Source organism: Argopecten irradians, chromosome 5 (assembly GCF_041381155.1).
Source record: "Argopecten irradians isolate NY chromosome 5, Ai_NY, whole genome shotgun sequence".
Classification (NCBI taxonomy): Eukaryota; Metazoa; Mollusca; class Bivalvia; order Pectinida; family Pectinidae; genus Argopecten; species Argopecten irradians.
In genome coordinates this window covers 45,904,080-45,923,505 of record NC_091138.1, presented here as the reverse complement: position 1 = coordinate 45,923,505, position 19,426 = coordinate 45,904,080, and the positions used below count along the sequence as shown (strand labels likewise).

General features: G+C 37.2%; 1 protein-coding gene across 1 annotated transcript in view; it reads left to right on the top strand.

Annotated features, from left to right (window-relative positions):
* Positions 1 to 2,886: 2,886 nt before the first annotated feature.
* LOC138324457 (meiosis inhibitor protein 1-like) overlaps positions 2,887 to 19,426 on the top strand; it is a 32,592-nt gene continuing 16,052 nt past the window's right edge. The window contains exons 1-5 of the mRNA XM_069269520.1: positions 2,887 to 2,988; positions 3,544 to 3,797; positions 4,921 to 4,968; positions 5,743 to 5,816; positions 6,636 to 6,741. Of these exons, the coding sequence (XP_069125621.1) occupies positions 3,551 to 3,797; positions 4,921 to 4,968; positions 5,743 to 5,816; positions 6,636 to 6,741 (475 nt within the window). The 5' untranslated portion in view covers positions 2,887 to 2,988; positions 3,544 to 3,550. The remainder of the gene's footprint in view (positions 2,989 to 3,543; positions 3,798 to 4,920; positions 4,969 to 5,742; positions 5,817 to 6,635; positions 6,742 to 19,426) is intronic.

The following is a 19,426-nucleotide window of genomic DNA, read 5'->3' as shown; positions in this document are numbered from 1 at the left end:
TATGCTGAAAAACAACAAGGTTTTATACTAAACATCACGAACCTTACGGAAAATACTGATTGTATATATGACACCGTTACTGATTGTATTAAATCTGGTACTTCTGTTAAAGATGAAAGGCAAAAACTTGTTTATACAAATAAGTACAATTTTGAAGAGCGATCACGGTAAGAACTTATGTCAAATGTAATAAATTCTAATAGATCCTAGATTAAAATATATTCACCCTAAAAACTAGTTTATTCTTTCTATGGAAGACTCACCGTGATGTTCCCACGGTAACAAAACCATGTAAATTGTATTTTGAATGTTTGTGAAAGCTCGCGAATATCAAATTGTATGGAATTATGTCAGTATTTTGGTATGCTTTTTAATGATCATGTAACCCTTATTGTTTTGCATTGTGATAAAAATAGCGAAATTCGTGATGAATACTGATGTTTGTTGGATAATAATTAATTATGGAAAAGAATCCTTATTAGCGCTTCAGAAGTTATCATATTTTGATTGATATAATACTCTGTTGAGTAAAGAATTAATATTTGATTTTTAAAAGAAGCTTTAGAGAATTTGTGAAATTTTTCACGGTGACGATTTACGATTTTCTAATAGGACTTGAAGTTGTATTTTTGTTTTTATTTGTTGTTTGTTTAATGTTTTCATGCTGAATGTTTGCAGATAATCATGCAATCTCCAAATATGGAGGAAATTGAGAGAATAATTATACCCTATTCATGATAAAATGCTATCATTCATTATTACATAATAAAAGATAAATTTGATCAATTGACAAACATCGGTAACAGTTCGCACTTCCGATTCATTTACGGTCAGGGGGGTCAAAATTTGAAAGGAAATTCTAATATACCCAGACTTTTTGGCCATGTGATCAGATAACCCAAGTCATGTCATTTCGGCCGGGTCCCTGCTGTCATCTCGCGCGCCGGGTCCCCGCCGTCATACCACCCGCCGGGATATCCCTGCCGGTATCTTGGCCGGGAGGCAAACCCCCTGGCGTTATTGTATATGCAAAGTACGACCTCTTAGAGCAAATGTATACAATACAGGCGCCTGCCATGTGTTATTTGCTAATCAAATTAGAATTCTACCACTGTGTCAATCGAGAAGTAAGTAATTATACATACAAACGAACACACGGCTTTAACGTAATACTAGTTTAAAGTGTTGTCTTAGTTGTCCGGATTTTAAATATCAGGAAAGATTCAATAACGATAGTATTTCAAAGAGAAAAATAAGATTTGATTTTCTAACAAACACAGCTCGACTATCTTATAAAAGTTTTACAGTTGGATGTGCAAACACTGGATTTTTTTTTTAAAAATTGATTTATCAGGTTTTCAGATCTAATAGATAATAAACTGTCCATAAGTTATCGTTTTGTCTTAGACTTTGTTCGCGTTTTGATAATCTAAATACACGGATAATTTGAGCACTTTTATCTTTTACTGTAAAATACTGAAAAGTAACAAATATTCAAACGGGGCAAAAAAGTAAGCATACAGATCCCCCATTTTTTCTGCCTGATTTAAAAGGAACAATCCTTTTTTTGTTGATATTAACAAAATTTTAATACCAGAACTTTTTCTACAAAGGGTTAAATTTGGCAAAAATGACTGAAAATGGTCATTTTGTAGCTTCAAAATTAAGGGATGGTAGTCATATGTTGTTATTCTGAGAAAAAATATTAGTCTTATTAATTAAAACTGGTATATTTTTAAAAAAGACTACTGGAAATAAAATTCTACAAACATTTATACATATCAAACACCTCATTAGGAAATATGGCTTTAATCTCTTGTGTATATGGTCAAAAGGGCAAAATTCCCATAAAATCCAATATTTTGTCAACAAGGTATCTAGTTGAGTGAAGATAACTAAAAACGAGCACACAGACATATGTTTTTCTTCCATTTTCTTTTATGGTATAAACTTCTATTTCTAAAATTCTATACGAGAAAAAAAGTTTAATACAAGAAAATTTTGACTTCTCAGAGGAGTACATCCTTTAAATTACGATAAGCTTGTTATGGAATGGCATGTTTGTGGCAGTGCTTGGTGGAATATAAAATCGCATATGATAGATAATCTCAACTAAGCTGAAAAATTGATCCCTGTAGAACCCCAGCATTAAAAACATACCATGTAAACACTTTCAGGACTACCGATAGGAAAGTATTGAATGGGAAAGAAAAGGAATTTTCGAATGAATTGTCGGCGGAAAAAAAATTAACTAATTAACAAATACAGAGATTGAAGAGTGATTTTGGAGTCCGTCATTCTATGTCGGCATTTTATAAGCGAAGCTAATTTCCCTGATTTGTATTTCTTATTCTTTATCGTGTGTTAAAATAGGAATCAGAAATATCAAGTCTATGACATTTTTGGTAAACAAAAACTTCTCAATCAAAAATGAATGATGACGACTTCCAATTGAATATTGCAATTATCATCATATTTTGTAAAATCTGTTTGCCTAGATCTACATGGGATTACATTTACGAAGTCTATTTAGTCTAACAAACACGGTAATCGTATTTGCCAGCTTTATTCTGTCTAAAATCAAAATAAAGATGTAAATATAAGAATTCATCTTTATTTGAGTGCGGACACGGTAGTATGAAGTCACTTTGGCAATGAATATTATCATAAATTATTGAGCTCCATAGAAAATGTTCGTTGTCAGTTGCGTTCATGCTATCGTATACGCAGTCAAAATGAAGATTAATCCTTAAATGTGTATGATCATAACATTTCTTTATCCTTTCTCTAAATATTGAAGTCGTAATTTGACAAGTTGCAACCACGTGTATTACCTTGAGAGTTCCCGCCAAAATAAGTTTTGGAACTCTTTTATTTTAAAGTTAGGATTTTCTCCAATGGATGAAGATTGTTCTTACTGTTTTAGGAATTTTGGCTGAAAATCCACCAACCTGACAAAATCTCTGACATCAGTTACTTTTAAAAAAGGTATGTTATTGAGTTCGATTTGTTTTGACAAATGTTGGTTTCCAGATTAGGCTAAACTAAGAAGAGATTGATGGATTTTTTTGACGATAGATTATGGGCTCAAAAACGTAAAAGTCTGCAAACATGACTGACACTGTCACAGAAAATATTAGATGTTGGGTATCAAGACGATAAGTTAAGAAGGATTTTCATGAAACCTCATACACTGGTACCTTATGAGGGCACATGTCATGGAATTTTTACTTACAATAAGACTGTATGTAGGGCATTGAAATTATTTTGAAGTGAGTGATTCATGGCCACTGGCCTTGTTTTCAAACCTTTTTTATCCCTTTTTTTGCCTTGTGTCTCTGTTTCTCTCAGATTTTGACTTAACTAGGATGTAATTGTCGAAAGAAACCCATAGATGAGTTGACTTCACTGAGCAGACAAAGCAAAGATAGCTCATCCTGACTTGGCAGCGATGCCAGAATACTTTAAGCACACAGAGTCTCTTTGAAATGCTGTATATGAAATAATGAATTAAACAAATATAATCCTTTCTTTCGTTTTTAGATTGACAATGTCCCTGTTGTCTGTGGAGGGCCATGCTGACCATACTGCAGCCTGGATATTTGTGGTGCCATCAGAATCCAAGCCCAGTTGTCTGGCCTGCCTATTGTCGATCCTAGAAGATCCTGCCCTGATACCAGTACAGAAGAAGCCTGCCTTGGCCTCTCTAGCCAGTCTAGTGCAGAAATCGTCTGAGGCAGTCTCCAGTCTACAGGGCAATATGGCAATTGCCTCTCACTGTATTCTTACTCTGATGGGTATAACAATTTACAGGGCAACATTACACATCTCATTGTCTTCTTACTCTGATGGGTAACACGATTTACAGGGCAACATTATACATCTCACTGTCATTTTACTCTGATGGGTAACACAATTTATAGGGAAACATTGTAATTACATTTTAACAGGATTACAATTAGTTATGCATAATTATTAAACATCTATAATTACTAGTTAAAGAAATCATTGTGTTGCAAACTTGAATCCCTGCAAATACACTGTGTGTCCTATACAGGAAACTGCAAATACACTGTGCTCCCATACAGGAAACTGCAAATACCATGTCCCATACAGGAAACTGCAAATACACTGTGTGTCCCATACAGGAAACTGCAAATACACTGTGCTCCCATACAGGAAACTGCAAATACCATGTCCCATACAGGAAACTGCAAATACACTGTGTGTCCCATACAGGAAACTGCAAATACACTGTGCTCCCATACAGGAAACTGCAAATACCATGTCCCATACAGGAAACTGCAAATACACTGTGTGTCCCATACAGGAAACTGCAAATACACTGTGCTCCCATACAGGAAACTGCAAATACACTGTGCTCCCATACAGGAAACTGCAAATACCATGTCCCATACAGGAAACTGCAAATACCATGTCCCATACGGGAATATACACTTATTGACTATTTAAAGCTCTGTAACATATGATTTTATGAAAGATAAACATGAACCATGATAAGGTCATTTGTCTGTTTGACCTTCACACATTTGTACATTAAAAGTGTACAAAGAACATTCAAGGCTGTGCGTGAGAAAACACTCGTTTACCCAGAGAGTCGTGAATACTTGGAACAGTCTCCCATCAAATGTTGTTCAGTCTAGGACAGTTAAGCAATTTGAATATGAACTCGATTAACATTGGAAAAATCAGCCACAAAAGTATTTATACACTGAAAAAATAAATCCGTAAATGTTGAAGAGATGACTATTATAGGATTGTAAAAAATCCTGTACATGTTAACATGTATGTTGTCAGAATAAATCGATGTATCTATGTATTTAATTGATATGATTTATAAATCAAAATTGGGAACAGAATTATGATTCTCTGATTTATTGAATTATTTCTTTGACACAGAGTTGCTGAAACTGGACGATACCGTGTTTGTGGCTCAGGTGTTAGATGGTGAGTCCTTTGTTGTACAGATTTTCACCAAACCTGTCTTTCTTATTCATAAGTAAGAGACAAAGTTGTGAGTTTAAATCAGTGATTTTTCTCCATATATAACTGGGGTCGGTAAACGACCCCATTCCCAATGCCAAACCCCCCTTATTTTTTTCCCTAATTACAATGAAAAAATTAAAAAAATCAAAAAATTAAAAAATCAAATTGCTGAAAACCAAATAAAACCTGGAAACCTCTCCTCTCGTTGTTTTATCTAAAAAAAAAACTACTTTGAAACTGTTGTGATGGTCGTCACCTTTTGATAAATTGACACAGTTTACTGTTTTACAATATCTAATCATCTATAACATAATTTAGTAATGTGTAACTTTTTCTCAAAACTGTTTTTTTTGCGATTGAAAATTCTCAATTTGTTAAAAAAAACATTTTTCCCAAAATATCCTGAAAAATCACTGCGAATTCCATGTGGGGCAGTTGCCACCTACTGACTGCTGGTCGGTGTTTTTTCTGCACGTACTCCAGCTTTCCTCCACCAACAAACCTAGCATGTCCTTTTGAATTAAATTACTTCAGTAGTGCTTTCCTATTGGAAATTTTAAGTTAAAAAAAGAATTCCTTAAACTTAAGGAATGATGTAAAACTAAACCCTACAGGCACAAATCTAACTATCTACATGTAGAGGAATGTGGATACTACTCTGATATGGAAATTGACATTATCGCTATTATTAGTGTGCTTGAAAATAATGTCTTTAAATTTTTCTTTTGGTTGTAGTCTGCGTGAAGGTCATTGGAAAGGTTAAATCAGAAGATCTTGTAAGATTAGTTTTGGATGTTATTCAAAACGAGGTAAGTACCTGTACCTTTTCAAAATAAAAAAAAAGTAAAATTGAAAAAATTTTACTTTGAAAAGTGATAAAACTATGTAGTGCATCCTGGGTTCTTTACTCATACAAAATTGAAAGGAACCATGAAATTTCTGAAAATGGATCCCTTTAACACTGTGGAACCTTGTTTAAACTGCATTCAGTTGAAAATTATGGGAGAATGAATGGCAACTGGACAGCTGCAAATTCAATGAAGTACGCTAACACTTCATGTTGACCTTGACGCTGTCCATTTAGCATTCATACTCCCGTAATTGCCAACTGAACAGCCATCTTCAGTGATCACTTGCAAGACAATTATGAGTCATAAATATGACGTCACAATGATAATGACGTTTAAAAAATTTGATTGGAGTTCATAGACTGATGAATATAATGTCAAATGCGCTTGGTGAGGCTATATGCTGGAACTGCAGTGAAAATGTAAATCCATGAATAATAATATCTATAGTAAATTTATCCGAAAGCGAAAAGGTTAAGAGTAAAAAATCAATCCCCCTTCCCCCCTCTCCATGAGGATAAGACATGGGTGAATGTCTACTCCCAGAGTAAGATTCTTAATTTGATTAGCCTTTTGTTTAACAGTTTTTAAACGTATTTCCCATTGGATTGAGATTTCTTGTCTCACCCTTAAGAGGATGAAAATTGTAATAACTCACTCACTCTTGAAGACACATTTAGACTCTTTTATATCAAAGACAGACTAGACCAGTCCATTATGAAATTTTTGGGGTGAATGAGTTATAATCCTTTTGTTATCTTTTGTAACATTGTACCCCAGGTGACGACTAATAAAGACTGCCGAGCTGTTTGTCCCCTGTTCCTATTACTGGGAAGGCTGATCCACAATGTCTCATCTCTAGCAAAGGTGATGGCTCAAGACTTTGGTGAGTAGATAGTGTAATAAATAACATCTAAAACTTAACATTATGTTGGTTGTGGACTTTACAAGAATGGTTTGAAGAAACTGACAAGTTTAGCTCAATTCTCAAAGAGAAGAGATGGATGGTAATGAAGAGAGGAATAGTCATGTAAGAGATGTTGGCTCATGTAAGAGATGTTGGCTCATGGAAAAGAAGATTGCTCATGGAAGAGAAGATTGCTCATGGAAGAGAAGATTGCTCATGTAAGAGAAGATTGCTCATGGAAGAGAAGATTGCTCATGGAAGAGAGGGTTTGGCTCAAAGGAGGAGAGGTTGGTGCATTGATGAAAGGATGGCTAAAGGAAGAGTGGGAGGTTCATGGAATAAAAGACCGCTCATGAGAGACAGGGTGGGTCAATCATGGAAGAGAGGATGTGACGCCTCTGTTTTCAGTTTTTAACAAAATTTCATTATCACACTTCAATTTTCAAAAATATATTAAGCATTTTCTTGTGAGAAAAATACAGAACAAGTTTGGAATGTCAGTTGCTATAGCTGACATAATATTACCAAATGTGATGTAGTTGGTTTCTAATGTGTATGATGTTAAATGTACACATTTGTTGTTGTTGTGTTTCCTCTGTAAATCTTGTCTGCATGTCTATCCCCTAGAGTCAGTAGGTGTTGATGTAAGCTACAGCTGCACACGGTAATATTGTTCAGACAAATAACTTGGATCTGGAGCCAGTATGGTTTTCACATTCCCCTATCAGAGGTTCCCCAGGGAAAGATTGGGATACCTGGAAGTCTGGGATTTCCTTTGGGAACTTGTTATTATATAATTCGGGAATTTAAAAAAAACCCTGAAAACTCTGTCAGTAATCACTCATTTCTGTTGCCCAGTGGTGTTTTTTGCATTGGATAAAATTATCTTTTAAATACTGGTAATTTAATTTTGCTTGTACGTAATCATTTTGTATAAGTTATTGAACTATTGAATGTTGTGAATGCATTTCCTCTGTGTTTATACAAAGCAGCTAGGCCTAGGCACTATAAACTGCAGGAGTTGATGCAGTTTTCTATAAGCAGATTTGCAGGTGCTGTATATTGAACTATGATGTTTACTTATAAACAGGTGCTTGTGTGGGTCTGGACTGTATATCTTACTAGGCATGACTAATGATGGCATTTTATAGCTAAGTCTGTGCAGTACTGACTGCTTCTGTATTTGTTTGTTGATGCTGTGAAACAGCATTCTTAGGTACGCTCTCATTATAGATACTGGCTACTAAGTCTTCCTCAACTGGAATCTTGAATTTGACCCTCATAAGAAATATGCTGTTATTTTTCATACATTCTCAGTTTTCAGTAAATTTGTTATTTCAAATTACCAGTAAAATATTTTGAATTTCACTACTGTTATGCAAAACTACTAATATTGCATACATTAGAGGAATCAGTATACCTTGAAATTGAAACACCAGGGATATGTTACATTGATGAAAATGTTAATTATATGGTCTTTAAATTCAAAGCGCTATACAGTGCATTTGTGTAATCATTTATTTTTGTTGCCAATTTAATTTGTTGGGAAGACCTATGTAAATTTATACAAGCTACAATGTACATGCATATTATTGTGTGTTTGTACTACATAGCTATTGCATACACAGATTGAAATCAATGAATAAATGTCAAAGTATCTCGACATATTACCACAAGCCTTCAACAAACAGGTACTGAACCGACATATTACCACAAGCCTTCAACAAACAGGTACTGAACCGACATATTACCACAAGCCTTCAACAAACAGGTACTGAACCGACATATTACCACAAGCCTTCAACAAAGGGGTACTGAACCGACATATTACCACAAACCCTCAACAAATGGGTACTGAATCGACATATTACCACAAGCCTTCAACAAACAGGTACTAAACCGACATATTACCACAAGTCCTGAACAAACGGGTACTGAACCGACATATTACCACAAGCCTTCAACAAACAGGTACTGAACCGACATATTACCACAAGCCTTCAACAAAGGGGTACTGAACCGACATATTACCACAAACCCTCAACAAACGGGTACTGAACCGACATATTACCACAAGCCTTCAACAAACAGGTACTGAACCGACATATTACCACAAGCCTTCAACAAAGGGGTACTGAACCGACATATTACCACAAACCCTCAACAAACGAGTACTGAACCGACATATTACCACAAGCCTTCAACAAACAGGTACTGAACCGACATATTACCACAAGCCTTCAACAAACGGGTACTGAACCGACATATTACCACAAACCCTCAACAAACGGGTACTGAACCGACATATTACCACAAGCCTTCAACAAACAGGTACTGAACCGACATATTACCACAAGCCTTCAACAAAGGGGTACTGAACCGACATATTACCACAAACCCTCAACAAACGGGTACTGAACCGACATATTACCACAAGCCTTCAACAAACAGGTACTAAACCGACATATTACCACAAGTCCTGAACAAACGGGTACTGAACCGACATATTACCACAAGCCCCCAACAAACGGGTACTGAACAGACATATTACCACAAGCCCTGAACAAACGGGTACTGACCAGACATATTACCACAAGCCTTCAACAAACGGGTACTGAATGCTGGTTGGTGGTTTATCAGCAGCTACTCCAGCTTTCCTCCACAAACAAACGTGGCCTGTCCTTATAATTACATGACCATGGCTGTTACGTTAAAAACTAATGTGTATTCAGTGTGACCGTTGTTTTAATAAACATCATGTATCCTCCTAAATAGGAATGGAATAGTAGACTAGAACATGCTAGCTGTCCAGGAATCCAGCTAGGGTCTACAGGCTAAAATAGTGTAGGCCTATAGGCTATGATATTCTTGGCCTATAGGCTAGCATAATCTAAACCTATAGGCTAGTATATCATGTATATAGTCTCTGCCTATAGGCTAGGATAGTCTTGGTCTGTAGGCTAGGATAGTTTCTCCATATAGGTTTGTATTGTCTTGGTCTATAGGCTAGTATAGTTTCTGCCTATAGGTTAGTATAGTCTTGGTCTATAGGCTAGTATAGTTAGGCCTATAGGATAGAATAGTCTCGACCTATGGGTTAGTATAGTCTAGGCCTATTGATTAGTATAGTGTAGGCCTATAGCTAAAATAGTCTCGGCCTATAGGTTAGTATAGTCTCGGCCTAAAGGCTAGTATTTTCTCGGCCTATAGGCTAGTATAGTCTCAGCCTAAAGACTAGTATAGTCTCAGCCTATAGGCTAGGATAGTCTTGGTCTGTAGGCTAGGATAGTTTCTCCATATAGGTTTGTATTGTCTTGGTCTATAGGCTAGTATAGTTTCTGCCTATAGGTTAGTATAGTCTTGGTCTATAGGCTAGTATAGTTAGGCCTATAGGATAGAATAGTCTCGACCTATGGGTTAGTATAGTCTAGGCCTATTGATTAGTATAGTGTAGGCCTATAGCTAAAATAGTCTCGGCCTATAGGTTAGTATAGTCTCGGCCTAAAGGCTAGTATTTTCTCGGCCTATAGGCTAGTATAGTCTCAGCCTAAAGACTAGTATAGTCTCAGCCTATAGGCTAGTATAGTCTCGGCCTATAGGCTAGTATAGTCTCGGCCTATAGGCTAGTATGGTCTCGGCCTATAGGCTAGTATGGTCTCGGCCTACAGGCTAGTATGGTCTCGGCCTACAGGCTAGCATAGTCTAGACCTATAGGCTAGTTTATAGTCTATTATTGTCTGTTTGTACTACATAGCTATTACATACACTGATTGAAATCAATGAATAAATGTTAAAATATCTCGACATATTACCCCAAGCCTTCAACAAATGGGTACTGAACCGACATATTACCACAAGCCTTCAACAAACGGGTACTAAACCGACATATTACCTCAAGCCTTCAACAAACAGGTACTAAACCGACATATTACCACAAGCCTTCCAAACGGGTACTGAATCGACATATTACCACAAACCCTCAACAAACGGGTACTAAACCGACATATTACCACAAGCCTTCCAAACGGGTACTGAATCGACATATTACCACAAACCCTCAACAAACGGGTACTGAACCGACATATTACCACAAACCCTCAACAAACAGGTACTGAACCGACATATTACCACAAGCCATCAACAAACGGGTACTAAACCGACATATTACCACAAGCCCTCAACAAACGGGTACTGAACCGACATATTACCACAAGCCTTCAACAAACGGGTACTGAACCGACATATTACCACAAGCCTTCAACAAACGGGTACTGAACCGACATATTACCACAAGCCTGCAACAAACAGGTACTAAACCGACATATTACCACAAGTCCTGAAAAAACGGGTACTGAACCGACATATTACCACAAGCCCCCAACAAACGGGTACTGAACAGACATATTACCACAAGCCCTGAACAAACGGGTACTGACCAGGCATATTACCACAAGCCTTCAACAAACGGGTACTGAATGCTGGTTGGTGGTTTATCAGCAGTTACTCCAGCTTTCCTCCACCAACAAACGTGGCCTGTCCTTATAATTACATGACCCTGGCTGTTACGTTAAAAACTTATGTGTATTCAGTGTGACTGTTGTTTTGATAAACATCATGTATCCTCCTAAATAGGAATGGAATAGTAGACTAGAACATGCTAGCTGTCCAGGAATCCAGCTAGGGTCTACAGGCTAAAATAGTGTAGGCCTATAGGCTATGATATTCTTGGCCTATAGGCTAGCATAATCTAAACCTATAGGCTAGTATATCATGTATATAGTCTCTGCCAATAGGGTAGGATAGTCTTGGTCTATAGGCTAGGATAGTTTCTCCATATAGGTTTGTATTGTCTTGGTCTATAGGCTAGTATAGCTAGGCCTATAGATGAAATAGTCTCAGCCTATAGGCTAGTATAGTCTCTGCCTATAGGTTAGTATAGTCTTCGTCTATGGGCTAGTATAGTTAGGCCTATAGACTAGAATAGTCTCGACCTATGGGTTAGTATAGTCTAGGCCTATTGAATAGTATAGTCTAGGCCTATAGCTAAAATAGTCTTGGCCTTTAGGTTAGTACAGTCACGGCCTATAGACTAGTATAGTCTCGGCCTATAGGCTAGTATAGTCTCGGCCTATAGACTAGTATAGTCTCGGCCTATAGGCTGGCATAGTCTATACCTATAGGCTAATATTGTCTAGGCCTATAGCCTAGTATAGTCTCAGCCTATAGGCAAGTTTAGTCTAGGCCTTTTGACTAGTATAGTCTAGGTCTATAGGCTGGTGTAGTCTCGGTTTTTAGACTAGTTTAGTATAGGCCTATTGACTAGTATGGTCTCGGCCTAAAGGCAAGGATAGTCTTGGCTAGGCATATAGGCTAGTAAAGTCTATGTTTACAGACTAGTAGTCTATCTACTGAGAGCAACTGAGCACTGAAAATGCAGAGTACTTACTGGAAATAAACAGACTGTTGTGTAAAGTCCTGTCACTTTGGTGGAAACACATAGTGGAAGATGGGGTCTCGTTTTTTCAAATGTACTTTACAACCATTTACAATGGAGCTTTCTAAAAATAAACACAGAGTTTGGCAGAGGATTAAATTGTCAGTTGACTGTAGTTTTACTAGGGGGATGATAATAGTGTGCCAAGCCCAAGTGAAGATAACCCCACAGCCACAGAACATGTAAAGCATGTGCGTGTATGTTAGCTCGGAGGAGATGGTGGAGCTAGGGTGCCTGATGATCAGGTACAGATGGAGCTATAGAAATACCAGACACATTCTCCAGTTAACCCTACCTGTTGGTAGTGCCAGCACTATACTGTTGTAGCAGGATTGGAGTGGGCTGATCATCAGTGACCAAGTAGCTCAGTCTGTAGAGCATTTGGTTAGTGTTCGGAGGTCATGGGTTTGAATCCCAATCTGGCAGCTACATTTTCTTCTTTCCTTTTACACTATAGTGGATATTTTACAAAATAGGGTTTTGTCCTGCAAAGTGGTAGTGGATTATGTATGTTAATTCTTTTGGATAGTCATTTTGTGGTAGGGGCCGAGTCGTTCAGAATTTCTACATATTACTACAAGCTTACCCTCCACCTCTGCTAGTTCTAATCCTATGTGGGGCAGTTGCCCACAAGTACTACATGACCGTTGGTTGGTGGTTTTTCTCCAGGTACTTTGGCTCATCTCCACCTCCTAAACCTGTCATGTAATGACCCTGGCTGTCAATTGGATGTTTAATAGATAAAACCTTTAAAATATTTTTTCTATTGATGCAATAATACAAAATTGCTGATTAAATATCTTCACGAAAATAGATTCACTTTTTCATGGATCAACAGTTTTCATAACAATTTTTGATCTGTGAAATGATAACACACAGAGAAATATATGAAAATTACAAATGTTTGATTTCTAAAAATTTGATTTTTCCTTTTCTGGAATAGGGAAAATCTCCCAAACTATAGGAAAATGGTTCATTATGTTGTATAGTTTTCCTGGGGGGTTTAGGAGACAAGGATGAATTTACTCAGACAGGGTATATATATACATATGTATATATGAAGCATCTACATGCATGTGCACTGAAAAATGGAACTCAATGAAATACAGTTGTATTGCTTCTGAGACTCCTTCTGTGAGCATTATGTGTGTATATTACCCTGTAGGCACATTAAATGACATGCTGACCCCCTAGGGAGCTGACGGCAGGCCCATCATTATCAGCCCCATCTTCTGGCACACTTCACCCTACAGGTGGTGCATTGGATCAGCAGGGACCCTTGTATAACCCCACTTCTTCTGTTATTGGAGACCGCTAGGGGTACTTACTGGTACTCCCTCCATACTATTAGGGTCCATGAAGCCCCGTGTCCTCCTTGAGCTCCCCCTATGTTCATTACTAGACATTATCATTAGGGGCCAGCCACAGTACCCCAGACACACTAAGTGATGTCACTGATTGGGATTAATTAGCATAATGAAGATGTCATACCATAGCCCACCAGGGTATATCGATCAAGAACATGCATCAGTTATTCATATTTTGTAGATCAGGTTACTGATTTATTTCATTTCTAAAGAGCAAAGACACCACAACCCATATACTGCATAATATATATTTGTGGTGGGTATTTTTATTTGTGGTCTGGAGCTTTTTTTGTGGGTAGAGATATTTGTGGTTAGCCTTTGTAACCATGGTTGTAGTTTTGTATTGTACAAATTTAATTGTTTTCTAAACATTTTATGTTATATAGTTACAATTGTATATATGGTTTCTTTATTTTGTTTTTTGCAAATCCATTTATTTCTTGGCAAATTTAATTAGCATTATAATTTGTGAAAGGTCAAAACGTGGTCCCTTAAAGCACTGTTTCAATTTTCTGAATAAATGGGGATTACTTGACATTATTTCATTATGTGAACTCTTGTATATACAAAAATCATTGATGTAATCAAAATTATCTTTCCCCATGTTGTCCATATTGACTGCAGTTGCCGAGTGTTATGTAAACATACTGGTGGGGTGCTTCAGCAGGGGATACATACAGCTTTACAGTGTGCAAATACAATATACAAGGCTTATCAGCAAGTTTTGTAATACTGAGTGTATATATCTTGTTTTATTATATACAGTAAGTAAGGCCTGCCTTGGCGTCCACCTCTATATAAAGACCACCTGCTTAATAAGACCACTTTTCTTGGACCCCAAGTGACCAATTTCAGCATAATTCAACCTGTGTATAAAGACCACCTGGTCACAACGACCATTTTTCCTCGCTCCCTTGGGTGATCTTTATAGACAGGTTTCACTGTACTGCCTTAAGCCTTTATGGCTGATCATTGGCAGTCCATTTCTCAATCTTTCCGTTTCAGAATCAGCACATTATTTCACCTTAATCACAAAATAATAGTTCCTCTGGCAGATCTCTACCTGGTTGTAATGATAATGACATAGAAGGGGCCTCGGAGTCTGATTCTGAACAGCTGGAAGCCATTGTAACAGGGGAGTACCCTACAGATGAGCTACAGATGTCTGTATTCCATAGGATATAGTGATATAGTGATAGAGTGAGGTTTTAGGCAGGGAAAGTTAACTAGCTGTAGACCCTGAAATGTAAACAATTGCTACAAAGTAATGATGAATTTGGTTACAAAAAAATATTGAACAAGAAATATTAATGTTAATTAATTAATTCATGAAGACCATCCAAAAAGAAAAAAAAAATGTCTTTATAGCAAAATCCTTAGACGATTGGCCAATTTCAGCCTTTTTGTCTTTCAGATAATAGCTACCTTAATTGTCCTAGTACATGTAATTCCATATAATGTAAAGCAACTTTGGATTTACATTCGCAAATTTCGCCATCCAAGTACATTCACAAAAGTTTATCCCCGGGAATAAATACCTGCATCATCTATATTGGTAGGAATTGTCATTCAATTCAATGTTAAATTGACAAAGATTGATTAATCTTTGTGAACTTGTTTTGAAATGGAAATTGTAAAATTAGATAGCAGCGAAAAGAAAGTTGGTTTACAGTTTTCCACAAAATGTTTCAGCAATTGATAAGATTTTCCATTTTCATTGAACTCTGCTCCCTGCAGGTAGGGCGTTAGAATTGTACCTGCTGCCCCTATTGCATGATCGTAAAAGGCGACTAAATTTAGGATCTTATCTTTTCTCTTCTTCCTAACTGACTTTATCTTTCCTAATGCCTCCCTTGGCACCGTCTCACTTTTGGCCTTGAGTTGAGCGTTCGCCCCTGTGAGGAAGGCTCTGGGTTCTGTCCCCTGGCCGAGACACACCAAAGTCTATAAAAGTGGTAGTTTCTGCTCCTGCTTAGCGTTCAGCATACAGGGAGTGGGACGACTGGTTCGCCCGTTGTCAGTATAATGTGACCGGGTGGGGTGTGTTGCTTGGTGTCTTCGGCGGCATGCTTCAGTGATATAGCACTATAAAAAGGGCAACAGTTCCACTATACAAGAAGACACAACACGAACATACCGCAGTCTCCCAGTACACTCACCTCGCACAACATACACGAAACACACCGCATACATGGGAGGCCGTCCTTACATGACCATAGCTGTTAATAGGACGTTAATAAATCAAACAAACAAACAAACAAACAAAAAATCATTGAACCCTGCTTTATTGGCCATTGACTGCATGCAGGTTATCTTACAAAAGATGGTCTTTATACAAAGATGCCATGGTGGTCACTATAAGGCAGGTTTTACTAAATGACTATGTGCCAGTGTGTCTCGACTAAAATTGATGGCAAAAAAAAAAAAAAAAAAAATCCCAATAAATACAGTGGAACCTCCCAAAACCGAACCTTCTCAAAACCGATCACCTCTAGAAACCGAACCTGGATGTCATGTACGGAATGAATTCCTCTTTATTAATAATATATAAAACTTCCCAAAACCGATCCCTCCCAATTCCGAATACCGGACCGATTTTGAGATCGGAATAGTCAATTGTAACTAAAATACACTTCTGAAAACCCGCCTTACCTGAGCGACACCGATAGATTGCATTGAGGTCTGATCAACCGACCGTGAAATACACACTACCTGTACCATAGTTGTAGCATGCCATGACCTTGGGCATGTATACAGATGTGAAGGCTATAGGTACACGGTAATTATACCAGAGATGGTGGTGTAATTATTTAATCATGCCTATTGTTTAGATATCTAACGAAGGTCTACCATGTGCACGCGGTTTGTTTACTGTAGGAAAACAAGCAGAGCTAGTAATAAAGAGAAAGTTTCGTATTCAAATCACACGTCTTTTTTATTTACATAGGTAGTTGTCGGATAACGTAAATTATCTGTATAAAGAAGCCGAAGCCATGTATTGTTTTAGAAAATGACTATGTCATTGTCATATAATGACCTGCATTGACTGATCATCGTGTAATTAGACCATATAATTTGATTCTTGACGTAACCGGAAGCGATCGGTCGTACAATGTATGTAGGTTGCAGACGAGAACATCCCCAAGAACATTCACGCAGCTAACTAACTAAACTACGTTTATAAGCGGTAACAAACTCAAGTTTGCTGTAATCCATTCCTTTTAAACGTATGATTCTCTCTTTTGTGATAACATTCACATTAACAATCAATATCGGTCAGTTTTAACGAACACTAGGCATACATGCGGTGCACTAATGTAAAAAACGACTTCCGGTCGATTAAATCCGGATCGTGATGATTGGTATACGGTTCACTTCTCCAAACCGAACCCTCTCTAAACCGACCGAAATTATATGCACCGACCATGATCGGTTTCGGGAGGTTCCACTGTAATGGCCATTGGTAATATATTTTTCCTCTGGTAATCTAGAGAGAATTATTCATGAGTGATGGAATTTAGGCAGATTGATATTGGTTTAAAACATACAAAAACTTTGCAGTCTTGGTTATTATAATCATTATGTACACTGTTGATGTTTTAGTATAGCGAAAACTAATGCTGAATTTTCTCAATATATAATGGATAGTATATTTTTCTTCTGGTACCTAGTCTAGAGAGAATTGATTGTTTGTGACAACATTTTATTGAGATATTATTGGTTTAAAATGCTACAAAATCCTTGCAGTCATGATAATTATTCTGCATACTGTTGATGTATAGTCAGGTTTTTAGTATAGTTAAGTTTTTGTGGTCTGGAGGGTTCTTAGTTTACATGCCTGGTTATGTACTTTTACTATCACCGACCTACTTATCTGGTGGTGTTTTCAAAAGTTTCTAAAGAAGTCAGGAATTTCATTCAGTACTGAGGTTGGATGGCTACTTTGATAGTTTGGCTGATTAGGAGATTACCATTGAGGAGATAGGGGGGTTGGGGTTGAGGTATAATGCCAGAAAGAGATGAGACATATCTCACTGTTTCTACACCTACAATTTAGGTCTGACAGATTGCTGGATGGTTGTACAATGTTGAGGGGGAGATAGCATCTCATTGCCCCCCCTCTCCCCTGTCAGAGGTCAGAGGTCAATGTAATCGATCCCCTCCCCCACCATCTCAGTATCCCTACACTGATGTACAGGGCCTTTGCTACTGGGCACATTAACATTGTTTTTTGGACTAGAGTTTCGTACTTAAAGATGCTCCACCGCTGACAGAGGCTGCATAAATGATATTCATCATTTGAACAATAATTGGTGCATGCGCAATCAGTACTTCATTCCATATAGGATTCAGTTCTAGAATTTTTTTCGGGATTCATTTAATTATTTTTCATATTTTTAACTTGAAGTAAAATTAGAAGCTCAAACTTTTCAATTGAGGTAATGCTGTAAAGTAAGTAACTTTTGTAACTGAAGAATAAAAGTAATCGTCTGTTTCTGTTTTTGATCTGTTTGTAAGAATATGCCAGGTTTTGATATATAAGGAAAACCTGAGTATCCAGAGAAAATCACCAACCTACAACCAGTGACTCTCAGTCAGCATGTACACTAAAATTCCATAATGGACTGGTCTAGTCTTTGATTTGGAAGAGTATCAATGTGGATTGAGGGGTGAATGAGTTAACCGAATTGTCAGCCAATCAGTGTACTGTGTGGGTGTAAATAACAGAAACACAGATACGATAATTACATAATTATGTCATTGAAAACAATCTGTTTCGGTGAAGGAAGACCAAATTTTTTTAAAACTAATCAGATTGAGAAGAAGATAACCTGAAAGATTCTATCCAACACATTTACCAGCCACTTCTCGCTAATATCTTGACATTCCATATGTGCTGGCAGCAGACCAAGCCAGCACCATGGCAGCACCACGTTAGTGCTGGAAGTGCTGTGTGCTTCTCGGAATCATGAGGGGTGCCTTGGCCTTTTAGGAAGACTTGTACACAGACCTCTATCATACTGTTATGTCCAATGCATGCTTATCTGATCAACATTGATGTAATTACATGCTGTCATTTCCTGTCTGATACTAATTAGTGATTGCAAGGTATATTTATGGACCTATAGTCCTAATTACAGTGATACCCATATGTTCTGTACCTTCTTTTATTTTGTTGTTGGGAGAAAATTTCAAGATTTTCTGTTGACACTAATTTGCAGGGAGAAGTATTTGTGCTATACTTGTCAATTTCTTATATTAATAAGCCATACAGGTCATACCTAACAAACATGCAGATCGACTTTTATTTAAGTCAAAACTTAAGTTTTTAACCTTATGTAACTTATGTAAATTTTGGCTTAAGTCAGTTTGTTTTGAGAAATCGGGGCCAGGGCCTAGTTTCATCAACATTTTTTAACCTAAGGAATTCGTAAACTTAAATTTCCCCAAGCATTACAGAGGTTGATGGGTCTTCCTTAAAATCTGTAATGCTTTCCTATGGAGAGTTTTAAATGAAGGGATAAACTGATCCTAAGGTAAGCTAACAATGTTGTGTAGGGGTCCACATTCTAATAGAGTTTATAAACTAACAGTAGATATATCGTGTTAGATATCTTCAGCATAAAGTCTATCAACTACCGAGGCTCACTGAGATGTACGCCACCGATTATATACATTTCTTTTACAGTGGCATAAAACAGACATGATGAAAAAATAAAATGCGTGATTTACTATTAACTCGACATTCTATTTTCTCGTATAGGTTATGGCCATGTGTATTTGATTTGACTCAGTAAAGGAT